Source organism: Ceratotherium simum, chromosome 33 (assembly GCF_057802395.1).
Source record: "Ceratotherium simum simum isolate JZ-2026a chromosome 33, ASM5780239v1, whole genome shotgun sequence".
Taxonomy (NCBI): Eukaryota; Metazoa; Chordata; class Mammalia; order Perissodactyla; family Rhinocerotidae; genus Ceratotherium; species Ceratotherium simum.
The window spans coordinates 23,347,358-23,361,735 of NC_141932.1; the positions used below are offsets into that span (position 1 = coordinate 23,347,358).

The 14,378-nt window shown below is 56.4% G+C and overlaps 1 protein-coding gene across 1 annotated transcript; it reads right to left on the reverse strand.

Annotated features, from left to right (window-relative positions):
• Positions 1-1,162: 1,162 nt before the first annotated feature.
• Positions 1,163-12,674, reverse strand: KCNK6 (potassium two pore domain channel subfamily K member 6). The gene is made up of 3 exons (XM_087421804.1): positions 12,147-12,674; positions 5,625-6,020; positions 1,163-5,501 (listed from the first exon to the last, which is right to left on the reverse strand). The coding sequence occupies exons 1-3, from the start codon at positions 12,466-12,468 to the stop codon at positions 5,281-5,283; spliced, it is 939 nt and encodes a 312-aa protein (XP_087277930.1). The 5' UTR covers positions 12,469-12,674; the 3' UTR covers positions 1,163-5,280.
• Positions 12,675-14,378: the final 1,704 nt, after the last annotated feature.

The following is a 14,378-nucleotide window of genomic DNA, read 5'->3' on the forward strand; positions in this document are numbered from 1 at the left end:
TCGGAGCGTGACTTTTTGATGAACCGCAAAGCTGACTTGACTCTAAACCCGTGGTGTTCAAAGTATCGCGTGCATTAGACTCACCACAAGGGCTTGTTAAAGCAGGTTGCTGGGCTCCACCCCAGAGTTTCTGATTCAGTAGGTCTGAGGTGGGGCTGGAGAATTTCTGTCTCTAGCAAGTTTCCAGGTGATGCTGATACTGACCGTCTGGGGAGCACACCTTGGGAACCAGTGCTCTGAAACCTTCCATGACTCCCCAGGACCTCGGGGGAACATCCGCCCTCAACTGGTTTCCAGAAGCCTGTGGAATCTCATCCCTGTCGTCCTTCCTGTTCGGCTCGTCTTTTTTCTCCCTATAGACCTCTGTAGTCCACACCCTGGTCACCCGGAGCCACTTGGGTATCCTTGATAGGCGAGCTCTCTCCCCCCCAGACTGTGCACGAGCTGTACCACCTTGCGGTGTTACACTCACGGCTGCCCACTTTCCTTCCTTGGGTCTTGTTTGTGTTACATGACCAGCCCCGCTCCCTCCCACAACCACCCTGGGCCAAGACTGTCCAGGGTCTCTGTTTCCTCTGAATCCCAGGCTCCTCAGGTAAAGGCCTAGGGCTTTCTCTGCACTGTTGTTGTCAACTCTGCCCTACACAGTGCAGAACTGGTGCTCCATGTAAAGCAACAGAGGACAGAAGGCTGTGCTCCCCAGCCCATGCCCACAGGCCAGGCAGGGGCCCCTTCATCTGAGGGAAGAAACTCAGCAGCTGTGTACCTGAGCCCTTCTAGACTCACGAAGAGTCAGAGAGCCTGGGGTCTTCTCCTGGCACCCCCTACACAAGAATACAGCCCCACCAGGGGGAGGTGCCTCTGTTAGATCTTGATGCACAAGGTGTGCTTTGCAGCATCGTTTATACCAGGAAGACTGCCAACCACGCATGTCCATTAACTAGACATGGAAATAATTTATGGGGCATGGGTCCTAGAGGAGACACTGCAGACATAAAAAAGGATCTGAGACCTCCTTGTGTGTCTCTGAAATGATCTCCAAATTACACAGGTTGGTGAAAAATGCAAGGTGCAAAAATGAGAATAATATTGGGAAAAGGATATAAACATTATATATTTATGTATATAACGTATATAATAAAGCGAGGTGCAGACATGAGGATAAGCATCATTACCTAACATTTTATTGAGTACCAGACACTGTTCTAAGAGCTTTCTAGATATTAAGTTGCTTAATTCTCTAACACGTCCATGAGGTAGGTGCTGTTATCGTCCCATTTCACAGATGAGCAAACTGAGGCCCAGGAAGGTGAAACCACTTGCCCAGAGCCCAGAGCTTGGGAGTGACAGAGCTCAGATTTATACCAGGAACTTTGCCTCCGGAGTCTGTAATTGTAACCACCTCACCATACTAGGTACCACTTGTGTAGAGCAAAAGACAAAAATGAATGACACAACGACACACACACATGTATATTGCTGCTACGTGACTGGAAGGGGACCTGAGAAATCAGTCATCACAGCCTGTGTGCGGGAGAGAGACTGCCTCTCCACTGTACACTCTTGTACTTTCTCAATTTTTTAGCATGCACTTTTGTTTTTTTAATGTCTTGAACTGAACAGGGCCTGGTTTTTTTTTTTCTAGAGGACTCTGGAAGGAGAAGCGGTGAAGAGCGAAAGCCAGATCCCACAGGCACCACCCTGAAGAAGGGGAGAGGCAACTGCTTCCCCACCCAGCTGCGGATGCAGCTGCAGGGTCAACAGTGACCGCGCCGAGGAGCCAGGAAGGCTGGGAGGCTGAGAAAGAGCTACACGGCGGATGCTTCTGAGCCTCCCAGGGACAAGGCGACCAACCAAAACCTCGTTCAAATCCCAGTTTTGCACCTCCTGTGTGACCTTGGATAAGCTACTTAACCTCTCTGGGCCTCCTTTCCTCATCTGTAATGTGGAGAATGTACCTAACTCACAGAGTTGCTGAGAGGGTTAAATAAATTATTACCTATCAAGGGCTTGGAACAGTGCCTGGCACATGGTAAATCTTAGGTGTTTTCCACCACTGGCATTAAAACAATCTTGTGTGACTGTTTAGCATAATTTGACAATGTTGACTTGCCTGCCTTAAAATTCTCTCGTCTCTTACCAATACCCCCCACCCTTCTGGTTTTCTTACCCCTTTCTAGAATTCCCTTCCGTCTCCCTTTATAAGCTCTTTTTTCCAGTATGAGGACATTGGTTGAAGGGTCGCTGTTCGCCATATAGGGTCTTTATGTTAATTAGAAAAAGAAGCCCCCTTTGGGCATATACAGCCTCGAACCTCAGCCCTACTTGTTTCCACCCTGCCAGCCAGGCATCTCTTACATAGGTCCCAACCTGCGTACTCGTACGAGATGGCCCCAGGCGATTAGTTAATCCATGTCCGCCCATTCTCCCGACCTTCTGCCTTTCTAATGGAAGCCCAGTTTTGTTTACGTATTCACCGGCCTCCAAACCAAAACCTCAGCCCCAGCCTCAGTCCCAGGAGGCAGGGAGAATCCTGAGGAATCCAAGCTAATCATGGCGGCTCCATCACTCTAGCCAATGATTGGTTCAGGATGGGCATGTGAGCCAATTTTGGCCAATGAGAGGGAAGAGAAGTCTGCTGGGAGGCTTTGGGAAAAGGTTGCCTTGCTTCCAGAGACACGGGAAGAGGCGCCCCCCTCTTCATGCACTAAAAATTATCATGCCAGGTTGTGATGCCTGGAGCTGTTGCAGCCACTTTGGGGCCATGAGGGGAGCCCATGTGGGAGCCAAGCCTTCAGCTGAGGGTGGCAGAGTAGAGAGAGAGGGACCCTGGGGCCACAAGAGCCCCCTGGAGCTGTGCCCAACTCCAGTGATGTGCAATCGACAATCATCTCATTGTTTCAGCCAGTGCCAGGCAGGATTTTGTTCCTTGCAGCCTGAATCTTTCCTTTCTGATATAAATACCATAAGGCTGAGTTCTCAAGGCTGGTCTTCACTTCCCTCCAGGGCTGCCACACTCACCCTCATGGCCCCGGTTCCCTCATCTGTCTCCAGCCTCGACCAGCCTGAGCCCCAGCCCTGGGGGGCCTGTGACCTCCTGACACCTTCCCCTGGGGGTCTCTTTAGCCCCTCAAACCCACCATCTTCCAAACTAGCCTCAGCGTCTCCCCTCGAACCTGCTTTTTCTCCCAGGACCCCATCTCAGGGGCAGCTGACCATCCCTTGGGCCTTTCCCTGGCCTTGTCCCTCCTAAGTCTGTAAGGCCTACGGCCTGTCCACTTGGCCTCCTGAGCAGCCCTCCACCACCCCTGGGTCCTGCCTAGCCCCATCGCCTCCCCCTCTATTCCCGCCCCAGCCTCCCCTGGGCACCGGGCCTCAATTTCCCCCTCTGGTCTGTGTCCACAGAGAAGCTAGGGGCATCTTCCTAAGGCACAAACCTGACTCTCTCCTGCTCGAAGCCCTTCCATGGCTCTCCAGTGCCCTCAAGAAAGAGGCCACGTTCCCAAGCTTGTCAGTTAAGGACATTTAAGCTGTGCCCCTGTTTACCGCCCCACCCCCCTTCCCCCAGTCCCTCGGCACTCCAGTCACAGTAAACTACATGCCAGGAGCTAACGTCCAGCATGCTCTCCTGCCTCCAGGCGTTTGCACACACAGCCCCTTCTGCCTGGAAGGCCTCCTCTACCCTTTCTACTTGTCTGCTTACTATCCAGGCCCAGCCCAAAGGCCCCGGCCCTTCTGTAACCCCCACAGGGCTTGGTGGAGGTAACAGCTCAGGAGATGGGCCTTTGGCAGTAAATGCCGTCACTGAGGTACCGTCTGGGGAGGGGGCACATCTCGCGGAGTAAACAGAAAACCTGAGGCCAGCTCGGTGGCGTAGCGGTTAAGTGCACGCGCTCTGCTTCAGTGGCCCAGGATTCGCAGGTTCGGATCCTGGGCGCAGACCTACGTACTGCTCATCAAGCCATGCTGTGGCGGCATCCCATATAAAGTAGAGGAAGATGGGCACAGATGTTAGCTCAGGGCCAATCTTCCTCACCAAAAAAAAAAAAAAAAGAAAAGAAAATCAGTCCCCTCCTCACCCTGAGTCTAAAACAAGGGCCCCCCCCCGAGCCTCAGTTTCCTCATCTGTGCAAAGGGGGTGATAACACTGTGTTCCTCATATGTGAGGTACCCAGGACGGGGCCTGGCCAAAGAAAGCAGCACCGAATAACAGGGCAGCCTCTGTGACATCATCTCTTGAAGTCGGTACTGCTACTCTCGCCATTTTACAGACGAGGGAACCGGGAATCAGAGGTGGAGGGACCGCCCGAGGATGTGGGCAGGACGCGGCTGAGTCGGGATTTGAGCCCAAGCAGGCTGGCTCCAGAGCCCAGCACAGGACATGCAGTTAGTGCTCGGTGAACAGGGACAGCAGTCACAATGGTGTCCAGGCTGGATCCTGTCTCAGCATCCTCCTGCCAGGCAGTTGAGGAAGATTCCAGCACCCAGGCTCACCTCAGGGCTCCCTGCCTGGGTCTTGCTCCCTGGAGACACTTGAGGAGAATGTCAAGTACATCTTCTTCCCTGACTACTCCTCATATTTCAGGGCTAAGTTGTCCCTTCCTCCAGGAAGCCCTCCTGACCTTCCAGGTGGGATTGGGCAATTCCCTGTGCTTCCTCCATCACACCCCTGACCACGCTGCCTCCGCCACTGAGGTCTTGCCCATTCTGGGCTGTCACTGTGTGGGGACAGGGCTGTCCACATCCCTGGACTGTGAGCCCCCTGAGAGCAGGGCCCAGGGCCATCTCGACCACCACTGTGTCCCTTGCACTGCCCAGCACGGGCCAGCACAGAGGAAGAGTTCTGGATGAGTGACTATATCCTTTCCACTTGACAGATGAAGAGACCGAGGCTCAGAGAGGAGCAGTCACTGGCCCGAGGTGTGTTGAGCGATGCAGTGCCTGGAATGAGGTCTGGGCCCGGAGCCTGGTAGAATCGGCAGTGACGAGTGGCCAGGTGGGAGAGGCAGAGGAGTGAATAAAAGAGTGAGAAACAAAGACGGTGAGAAAGCCAGGGAGTCACAGAGTGGGGGGAACGAGAGAAGGGGCAGGGAGGACAAGGCGGTGTGGGCGCCCGGCGGAGGCCGGGACAGGTAAAACAGGAAGGACAGTTGGTGGCGATGCCTCAGGAACACCGGCATGTGCTCGCAGAGGTTCTAGAATGTTCCAGGACGTCAGCTCCAGTCTCGTGGGCCCCTCAGCCGCAGGCCAGGTCCATCCAGCCTCAGGGCGCCTGCCCTGCTACCTGGGGATGGAAGCGTAGTCGGCGTGGGAGCCGGCTGTGAGTTGCTGGCGCGGCTCGGGCTGGGGGCCCAGAATGTCCACGCGATCATCCTCCTCGGTGAGGCTGGCAGGGTCCGGATTGGGCAGCAGGATGAGCTCTGTGAGGCCGTGAATGTCGGACACGCGGCGGAAAGTCTGGAGCACCAGCGCCATGGCGATCAGGCCCAGGAAGAGGTAGACTGCAGAGGGCAGAGGGGCGTGGGGCGACTCAGACCCCCGGGGCAGGCCGTGGGGCTACGGGACCCCCAGGGAGGGGCCGTGCCCCTCTCCCCCTCCAGTCCCCAGCCGGCCACGCCACTCACCTGTGACCAGCACCTTGTAGAGGGCCCGGTGGGGCTGGCCAGGGGCCTCTCCGGGCACGTAGTCGCCCAGGCCGATGGTGGACAGAGAGATAAAGCAGAAGTAGAAGGCATCCAGAAAGCTCCAGGCCTCCTCGAGGTGGGCAAACACCGTGGCCGGCACCAGGAAGCAGACAGTCACCACAGCCCCCAGCAGGACGGCCAGGTGCCAGCGGGCCGCCCGCCGGGGGTCCCAGCCCCAGCGCTCGCTCAGCCAGGACAGCGGGGCCCGGGTCAGCAGCAGCGACAGGCGCTGGGCCGAGGCGCTCAGCAGCAGCATGGTGACCGGCACGCCCAGGAGCGCGAAGGCGATGGAGAAGGCCTTGCCCGCGTCGGTCAGCGGCGTCGTGTAGCCGTAGCCTGCGGGGGCGAGAAGTCCTCTGCCCACTCAGCGCCTCCACTCGCGGGTCTGTGCTCCCCCAAACCGAGGCCCAATGTCACCCTCCGACCTGCCCCTCCCACAGCCTCTCAGGTGATGGCACCTCCGTCCTTCCAGCCGCTCAGGCCAAGAGCCTTGGTGTCACCCCCGGCTGCCTCATCACTCACACCCACTGTCCATCAATCATCAAATAGACCCCAAACCTGCCCGCCTCACCCCACCCCACCCCCATGGCCCCCACCCTGGGCCACCAGCAGCCTTCTCCCTGGTCTCCCTTCTACCCCCACCCTTGCCCCCTCAGTCTGTTCCCTACACGCAGCCAGAGGGATGCTGTGGACACCTAAGTTAAGTCATGTCCCTCCTCTGCTCAGAGCCCTCCCCTGGCTCCCTCCCACTCAGGTAAAAGGACAAAGTCCTCTTTGTGACCCACAAGGCCCCACACAATGCAACAGGGCAGCACGCTCTCGCCCCAGGGCCTTTGCACTGGCCATTCTTTCTCTATGGAATGCTCTCCCCCCAGGCATCTGCACGGCTCCCTTTCTCCCCTCCCTCAGGTCTTTGATCAAATGTCCCCTTTCCAGGCCTTCCCTGACCACCTTATTTTAAATCGTTACACCCTCTTACCCAACTCTTTTGTTTGTTTTCATGGCACTGAACACTGAGCACACTACACGGTTTCCTTGTTTGGTTACTGTCTCCTCAGTAGGTGCCAGCTCCAGCAGGGCGGGGCTTCTGTCTGTTTCATCACTGCTGGAGCCCTGGTATCTGGCAGAGTGGGCCCTCGATCAATAGTCAAAATAATGAATGACAAGTGCAGGCTCTGGCCTGGCTCGGAGTCTCTGTTTCCCCTACTCTTAACATGGGTGTGACAAGCCCACTGGGCTTGGACCACGGGAACAAGGTGGGTGTGAGTTCTGCAAACAGAAATATGATATGGGAGAATCCAGGTGTTGGTGAGACAGACTCACTCGGGCAATGTGTAATTTAAGGTCTCTTTTTATTTCCCAAACTGATTTAACCAAAGGGTCAGACATAGGACTGGGGTGCTGAGGGGCCTGGTTTATGTGGACAGTAAAATGTCTCCCCCAAGAGATTGCAGCTCCAGCCCTGTGGTCAGTGATAAAGGCGGAAACCCTGCACCCACGAGCAGGCCTTGCCCTGGGCCCGTCTCCCCTACAGAAGGGTCCTCTGGTTTGTATATACTCAAAAGAACGGAAAGCAGAGGCTGCAAGAGACACCTGCACACCCAAGCTCACAGCAGCATCACTCACAAAAGCCAAAAGGTGCAAGCCACCCAAGTGTCCTTCGACGGATGACTGGATAAACAAAGACAAATACTGTATGATTCCACTTACACGAGGTACCCAGAGTCGGCAAGTTCACAGAGACAGAAAGTGGAATGGTGGTGGGCAGAGGCTGAGGGGAAAGGGGGAATGAGGGGTTATTTAACACGGATAGAATCTCATTTTGCAAGATGAAAAGAATTCTGGAGATAGATGGTGGTGATGGTTGCACAACAATAGGAATGTACTTAATACCACTGAACTGTACACTTAAAAATGGTTAAGATAGTAAATTTTATGTTTATGTGTATCTTATTTATTTTATTTTTTTTGGTGAGGAAGACCAGTCCTGAGCTAACATCTGCCAATCCTCCTCTTTTTCTGAGGAATATTGGCCCTGGGCTAACATCTGGGCCCATTTTCTTCCACTTTATATGGGAGGCCGTCACAGCGTGGCTTGACAAGTGGTGTGTCGGTCCGCGCCCGGGATCTGAACGGGCGAACCCCGGACAGCCGAAGCAGAGTGCAGGTACTTAACCGCTATGCCACCGGGCCAGCCCGTTATGTGTATTTTACCACAATTAAGAAAGAGCTGAGGGCTGGCCCCGTGGCTTAGCGGTTAAGTGCGTGCGCTCTGCTACTGGCGGTCCGGGTTCAGATCCTGGGCGCGCACTGACGCACCGCTTCTCCGGCCATGCTGAGGCCGCGTCCCACATACAGCAACTAGAAGGATGTGCAGCTATGACATACAACTATCTACTGGGGCTTTGGGGAAAAAAAAGGAGGAGGATTGGCAATAGATGTTAGCTCAGAGCCGGTCTTCCTCAGCAAAAAGAGGAGGATTAGCATGGATGTTAGCTCAGGGCTGATTCTCCTCACAAAAAAAAAAAGAAAGAAAGAGCGAGCTGGGAGCCAGCCCTGATGGTCTAGTGGTTAAAGTTCAGCACGCTCCACTTTGGCAGCCCGGGTTCAGTTCCCAGGGACAGAACCACGTCACCCATCTGTCAGTAGTCATGCTGTGGTGGCGGCTCATGCAGAAGAACTAGAAGGACTTACAACTAGGCTATACAACCATCCACTGGGGCTTTGGGGAGGGGGAAAAAGAAAGAGGAAGATTGGCAACAGATGTTAGCTCAGGGAGAATCTTTCCCTGCAAAGAAAAAAAAAAGAACTGGGGGAAAAAAAGGATCCTCTAGTTTTTGCTGGACACATGGCTCCTGCAATAAAGACATTCCCTTGTCCCTTGCAGCCCAGTATGACTCTGGAATAATTTCTGGCCAGTGAGGTACACATGAAAGAAGCAAGCAACTTCCAGGAAGTGTCCTTAAAGAGAGGGGGATGCCTGTCTCCCTTCTTTCCTCCCTCATCATGCTGCCTGAACACAGACATGAAGACTGGTGCTGAGCAGCCATTTTGGACAATGAGGTGACCTTGGGAATGGTAATTGTGCAAAGAGGAGTGATGTAGGTGCCTGAGGGTCTCCGACTATGACCGTTCCGGTCTTGGACCGACTACCGTGAATGTGAGCAAGAAATAAACCTCCATCTTATTTACGCAGCTATTATTTGAGGTTGATCACTTATGGCTCCAACCCTCATTAAGACAAGGATTTTGATGGAGAAACTCCAGCAGCCTGGCTGAAATGACAGGTTGCAAAGGACACAAAATCCTTATAAACAAAAAAATCATATAGAATTAGAATGCGGGCAGGGAGCCTCAGCCTACTGCCTCAAAGAGTCAAATCCAACTCAGTGCTCTGCCATTTATTCTCTGCACGACATCAGCCAAGTGACTTCCCTCTGAGGCTCGGTTTCCGCAGAGTCTGCAAAACGGCCTTCCTCAAATGCGAAGGTAATAATCCAGCCAGGCTGGGACAGGACGTAGCAACAAGGGAGGGCCTGGGAAGAGTCACCAGGACTCCACTGCTCGCTCCCTCTCTCTGGATTCCCAGTCCCAGGCCTCACCAGCAATAACAATGACCACCGAGGCTCAGTCAGCCTCAGTTACTGCTACCAGCACTTCACATGGACAGTCTCCCTCCTTGAGCCGACTTCAGGCAGGCTCCTCTGGGCCCTCTTCTGGACCAGGCCCAGTGTTAGCAGGAATCCTAAATCAGTTTAGGCAGAATCCCCCCACCCTTGATGTCTGAGCAGATTCCTCATCCTCCATGCTTGATATCTAAGTCCTTTTATCTAAGTCCTTGGCCTGTCTTTAGCCAGAAGCCTATTAAGCCAGTTTAGCCAGAATCCCCCACCCTCCCTGTCTCCTCTGAGTCCTTTTCCATCCACTGACACCCTCCCTCTGCTCTCAGCCCTAAACCTCTAGCTGTCTTGGCTATATTCGGAGTTGAGTTCAGTCTCTCTCCCCTATCACAGTAACTTACCATTTTTAGCAAGTGTCAGAATAATATTTCTTTTACAATATACACACATCACCCTTCTGTATGCAAGCTTGAGAGGTAGTGCGGTGTGTTGGTTAAGAGCACGGGACGCTACACCTTCCTAGCTGTGTGGCCTTGGGCAACTTGTCCAACCTCTCTGGACCTCCGTTTCCATTGCTGAATAAACAGGGCCCCTAATGGTACCTGCCTCACAAGGCTGCTGTGCTGATGAAGTGGGTTAGAGCCCGTCTGTGGCAAGTCCTCTACCAGGCATTACTGTTACCGTGGAGTGGGGAGCGTTATTATCCCCATTTTAGATGAGAGAGGAGACCGAGGCTAGAGATGAGCAGCGGCTGAGCTGTGGCTGCCTTGAGTTTGGCCTCTTCACCTGTCCCGCCTGGCTGACTCCTGGGAAGCCAGGATGGGGCGGAGGCAGAGGGAGACACTGAGGTGACCCAGTGCAGCCCAGGAGCAGGTCGGGCAGGCCCAGCTGGCATGGGGAGAGAAGCCCCAGGGAAGGTCAGCGAATTCCGGTCAGTGAGGAGCATCCGGGCCTGCAGCCCGGCCGCCTATGGCCTTGGTTTGCCGGTCCACACACTGGGGCACCAAAGTGCAAGACCGCCGCTGTTGCCGCAGGGAGGAATCCCGGCTAGCCTGTCCGGCCTCACTCCCCTCCCCTAGGCCCAATCCCGGGCCAAGACAAAGAGGAAGTCTGGGGACTGCGGAGGCGCTGGGGGAGGACCCGCAGCTGGGATTTCCCAGGTCTGCAGGGCACTGAGGCAGGTAGGGGGTTTCCCTAGGAGGGCTGGGGGCGGGGCAGTCTCACCTGCCTGGGGGGGGGTCCTGGGTCCAGAGGAAGGAGGGGACAGGCCCCAGTGGGGGCATTTTCTGGATCGAATGGGACTGGGAGAGGAGTCCTCAGAGGGGGCTTCTGAGCCCAGGGATGCCTGAGGGGACGTGATGGGGGCAGACACTGCTAAGGCGTGATGGAGGGGTGGGGTCTCAGGTCCTTGCTAGTCCAGGGTGGAAATTGGTAACGGTCTTGAGCGGGTACTGGGGAGGGTTCTGGGGTGCAGAGGGCCCGGAGCGTCCTTAGTGGAGGGGAGAATTTCGGGCCCAAAGCAGGCTGGGGCAGTGTTAAGGTGCAGAGGGAGGTCCCAGCTGTTGGTCTGGAGGAGATTGGGGGGTCCAAGGTCCCCGGGAGACTCCCTTTCTTGGGAACTCCAGGGTGGACAGCTGGGGGCAGGGTAGCCGGCATCCTGTGTGTCTCTGTGCAGGGGGATGGGATTCTGTTCTCAAACACAGCATACAGGGCTCTGGGGTCCCTGAGAGGAGGTCCAAGTGGTTCTGGGTCTCTTACTGAGGAGCGTCAGGGCTTGGAGAGGGATGAGAGTCTCAGCTAGGGGTTCTCGGGTTCAAAAGGCCCCCATGGGAGTCTCTGGTTTGGAAAGGGCTGGGGGTTTTGCTGGAGGCAGTCTTGGGGCCAAAGGGGTGGGAGTCCTGGCCATGGAGCTTCTAGTTGGACACAGTCAGTGGTCCTTCCCTCCACGGTGGGTCCCTCTCACACATCCACACTTGGGGGATGCTGAATTGAAGTCCCAGGTCCAGAGGGAACAGGGGGTGTCCCCACTGGGCTCCCCAAGACAGGGGAGATGTCAAGATGGAATGGGGTATGTAGAGGGGGTCCTGCGTCAAGTCAGGGCTACCTACTGGGGAGTATGAGGATGGGGTGGTCCTTGGCCTGCAAGAGGGCAAGGGTGCTGGGGAGTGGTCTAGGGCCAGAGGGGTGGAAGTCTCAGATGGGGGCCCCAGGTCCTTGACGAGGGATCTCTACTGGCATAGAGTCTTTAGTGATGGTGCCCTGAGAGGGTCTGGGGATTCAGGGTCCTCAGTGGGGCACTAGGGTTGGGAGGAGGTTGGGGTAGGGCTTCCCAAACTGCGGCCCGGAAGGACTATCTGGAGAGTCAGCAGCCATTGTTGGAGGGGATGGCGGTCTGTGCACAGAGAGGACAGGGGTCCTTCATGGCTGAGGTCCAGGTCCAGAGGGGGCGAGGGTCTCAGGCGGAGGGTCCCAGGTCCTCGCTGGAGGTCTCTGAGGGTGGTCCTAGGCCCAGAGGGGACTGGACAGACCCGGGGCTCCCAGGGGGTTCAGGCCGGGGAATGGCGTCCCAGATGTTCGCTGGAAGGTACTCAGGGAGGCCCTAGTCCCGGAGGGACTGGGGGATTTCCTGCTGCGCGGGCGGGCTTAGACAGGGGTTCCCCGAAGAGGGTCAGATCCCACGAGCGTGGGTCCTGGGTCCTCGTTGGGGGTTTTGAGGGGATCCCAGGCCCAGAGCGAAATGGGAGTGATCCCCCGGGATAAGGGTATTTCGTGATGGCTCAGGGGACGCGGTGGGGGTCCCAGGTCCCCGCCGGCTGGGGGCATGGGGGCGGCGCTCACTCACCCACGGTGGTGACCAGCGTGCTGGCGAAGAAGAGGGCCGAGGCAAAGTCCCAGGCGGGGTCCGAGGCGTTGGCGGGCCCCGAAGCGTTGGCGAGCGCGGCGCGCCCCAGCCGTCCGGCCGCCAGCACCCGCTCCACGAAGGCGTCCAGGGCCGGGCCGGCCACGCACGGGCTGCGCCGCAGCAGCTGCTCCCGCTGCGCCTCCAGCTCGGCTCGGAGCCGGGCTTCGTGCGGGCCCTCCAGCCGCGCCACCAGCAGCGCGCCCAGCACCAGGTAGGCGGTGTAGGCGCCCAGGGCGCCCGCCAGGAGCGCGCCCCGCCGCATGGCGCCCGCCCCGCGCCGCCCGCGCCCGCCGAGCCCCCGGCCGCCCCGCTGACGTGGCCCCCGCCTCCCGACGGCCGGGCGCCCAGCCTCAGTTCCGGGAGCGCTCGAGCCGCGGCTGCAGGCGCCCCAAAGAGGAAGGAGAGGGAAAGGGGGAGGGGCGCGGGTGGAAGGACGCTCCGCCTCCGGGAAACTGAGGCACGCCCTGCCGCCAGGTGTTCCTGTGTACCGAGAGGGTGGAGCCCGGAGCTCCCGGAGCCGGGAGACCAAAAGGCTGCGGGGCATTCCGCCTGTCCTTCCATCCCTTCCCTCTCTTCCTCCCAGGAGTTCCCTAGGTTAGAGAGAATCCCAGCCCTCTTTTCCGCTCGCTGACCGAGGAGTCTCCCCCTAACTGCTCAGGGCCATCGCGCCCCGCTGCGTAGACTGGGCACTGACTGCACGAGGTCGCGTGGCTGAGGCGACAAGGCGACAACCTGAAATCCAGTCCTCGCTCCATTCGCCAAGGCGTGCGACCTGGAGTGGGGTTGTGTCCACTTGGAGGGGACGCCTAATTCACAATTAGGAGGTGTCCCCTGGGCCCTCATGGATGGAGTGGGGATCCTTAGCGATCCACCAAATCTTTGCTCAGCGCCCACTCTGTGCCCGGCCCTTTGCTGGGTGATGCTGGGGACACAGCAGTGACCAAGACAGTCCCGGGCCTTATCCTCCAGGGGCTCCCAACTTCAAGAGTGACAGCTCAAAGGGTCACGGGTTGTGATGAGGGAAGCACAGACAGAGTGACCAGGGCTGATATGGGGGAGGACTAGATGCCTGTGGAGCCCAGAGGAGGTGACCCACCAAAATTAGGAAGGTCAAGAGAGCTTCTCCAGGAAGGGGATATCTGAGCTGAGACGTGAAGGATGCAGAGGAGTGAGCCAGGGTCTCTTCCTGGCAGAACCACAGATACACACCTCTATTAAAGCAGAGATTTTTCCCTCCCTGCACCCCCTGTATGTTTCTCTGCATCCCCTCCAGCTGTAACTCAGCACCTCCCTGACAGCCTTCTGGAGAGCAGCCCAGAATCCCGACCACATCTGACAGGCAGGGGAGTGGGGCTTGGGGCCCGGCTCAGACACACCCCAGCTGGTTCTATTTATAAAACTGTGGCAGTTCTTGGGGCAGAGACCAACTTGGGGCTGACAACTCACAGGAAGAGATACCTGATAATAAAAACAGTAACAGTAGCTGCCAGTGATCAAAGGCTTACAATACGCCAGGCCCTGTGGATACACAGGCTTGTATTGAACCCTCAACCCCTCCTATATTATTCCCATTAAACAGATGAGAAAATTTAGGCTTAAAAATGGAGAAGTGACCCGGGGCCGGCCCCGTGGCTTAGCGGTTAAGTGCATGCGCTCCACTGCTGGTGGCCTGGGTTCGATCCCTGGCACGCACTGATGCACCGCTTCTCCAGCCATGCTGAGGCCGCGTCCCACATACGGCAACTAGAAGGATGTGCAGCTATGACATACAACTATCTACTGGGGCTTTGGGGGGAAAAATAAATAAATAAAATTATTTAAAAAAAAAATGGAGTAGTGACCCAACTGGTAAAGGGTGAAGATGCGGCCAGCAGAAAGCCAAAATACCTGCTTTATTAATAAAAAAACATTCACAGAATTTAGAAGAGGGGAGGGAGATAAGGATGAGAAACTGGTGGTGGAGCCCAAGGGACAGATACTAGACCAGAGGTGCAGAAGAGGAATGGGGGCACCTCACTCACAGAAAAGGACCGTGGCTGAGCCAGGACTCGTAACTGAGAGCCCAGAACAGTCCTCAAGGTCCCCAGGAAAGATATCTCAGAGGAGGAAAGGGAAAGCCACAGCAACAGGTCACTTGCTAACATCCTTCCGGAGTGCTATCACTGCCCAGAA

Excerpts from the sequence above, each read along its gene's own strand:
- KCNK6 (XM_087421804.1), bottom strand. The coding sequence starts at position 12,468 with ATGCGGCGGGGCGCGCTCCTGGCGGGCGCCCTGGGCGCCTACACCGCC. Across the intron at positions 6,021-12,146 it reads CACGCTGGTCACCACCGTGG|GCTACGGCTACACGACGCCG; the intron begins GTGAGTGAGCGC and ends TCGCCCCCGCAG. Across the intron at positions 5,502-5,624 it reads CTACAAGGTGCTGGTCACAG|TCTACCTCTTCCTGGGCCTG; the intron begins GTGAGTGGCGTG and ends TGCCCTCTGCAG.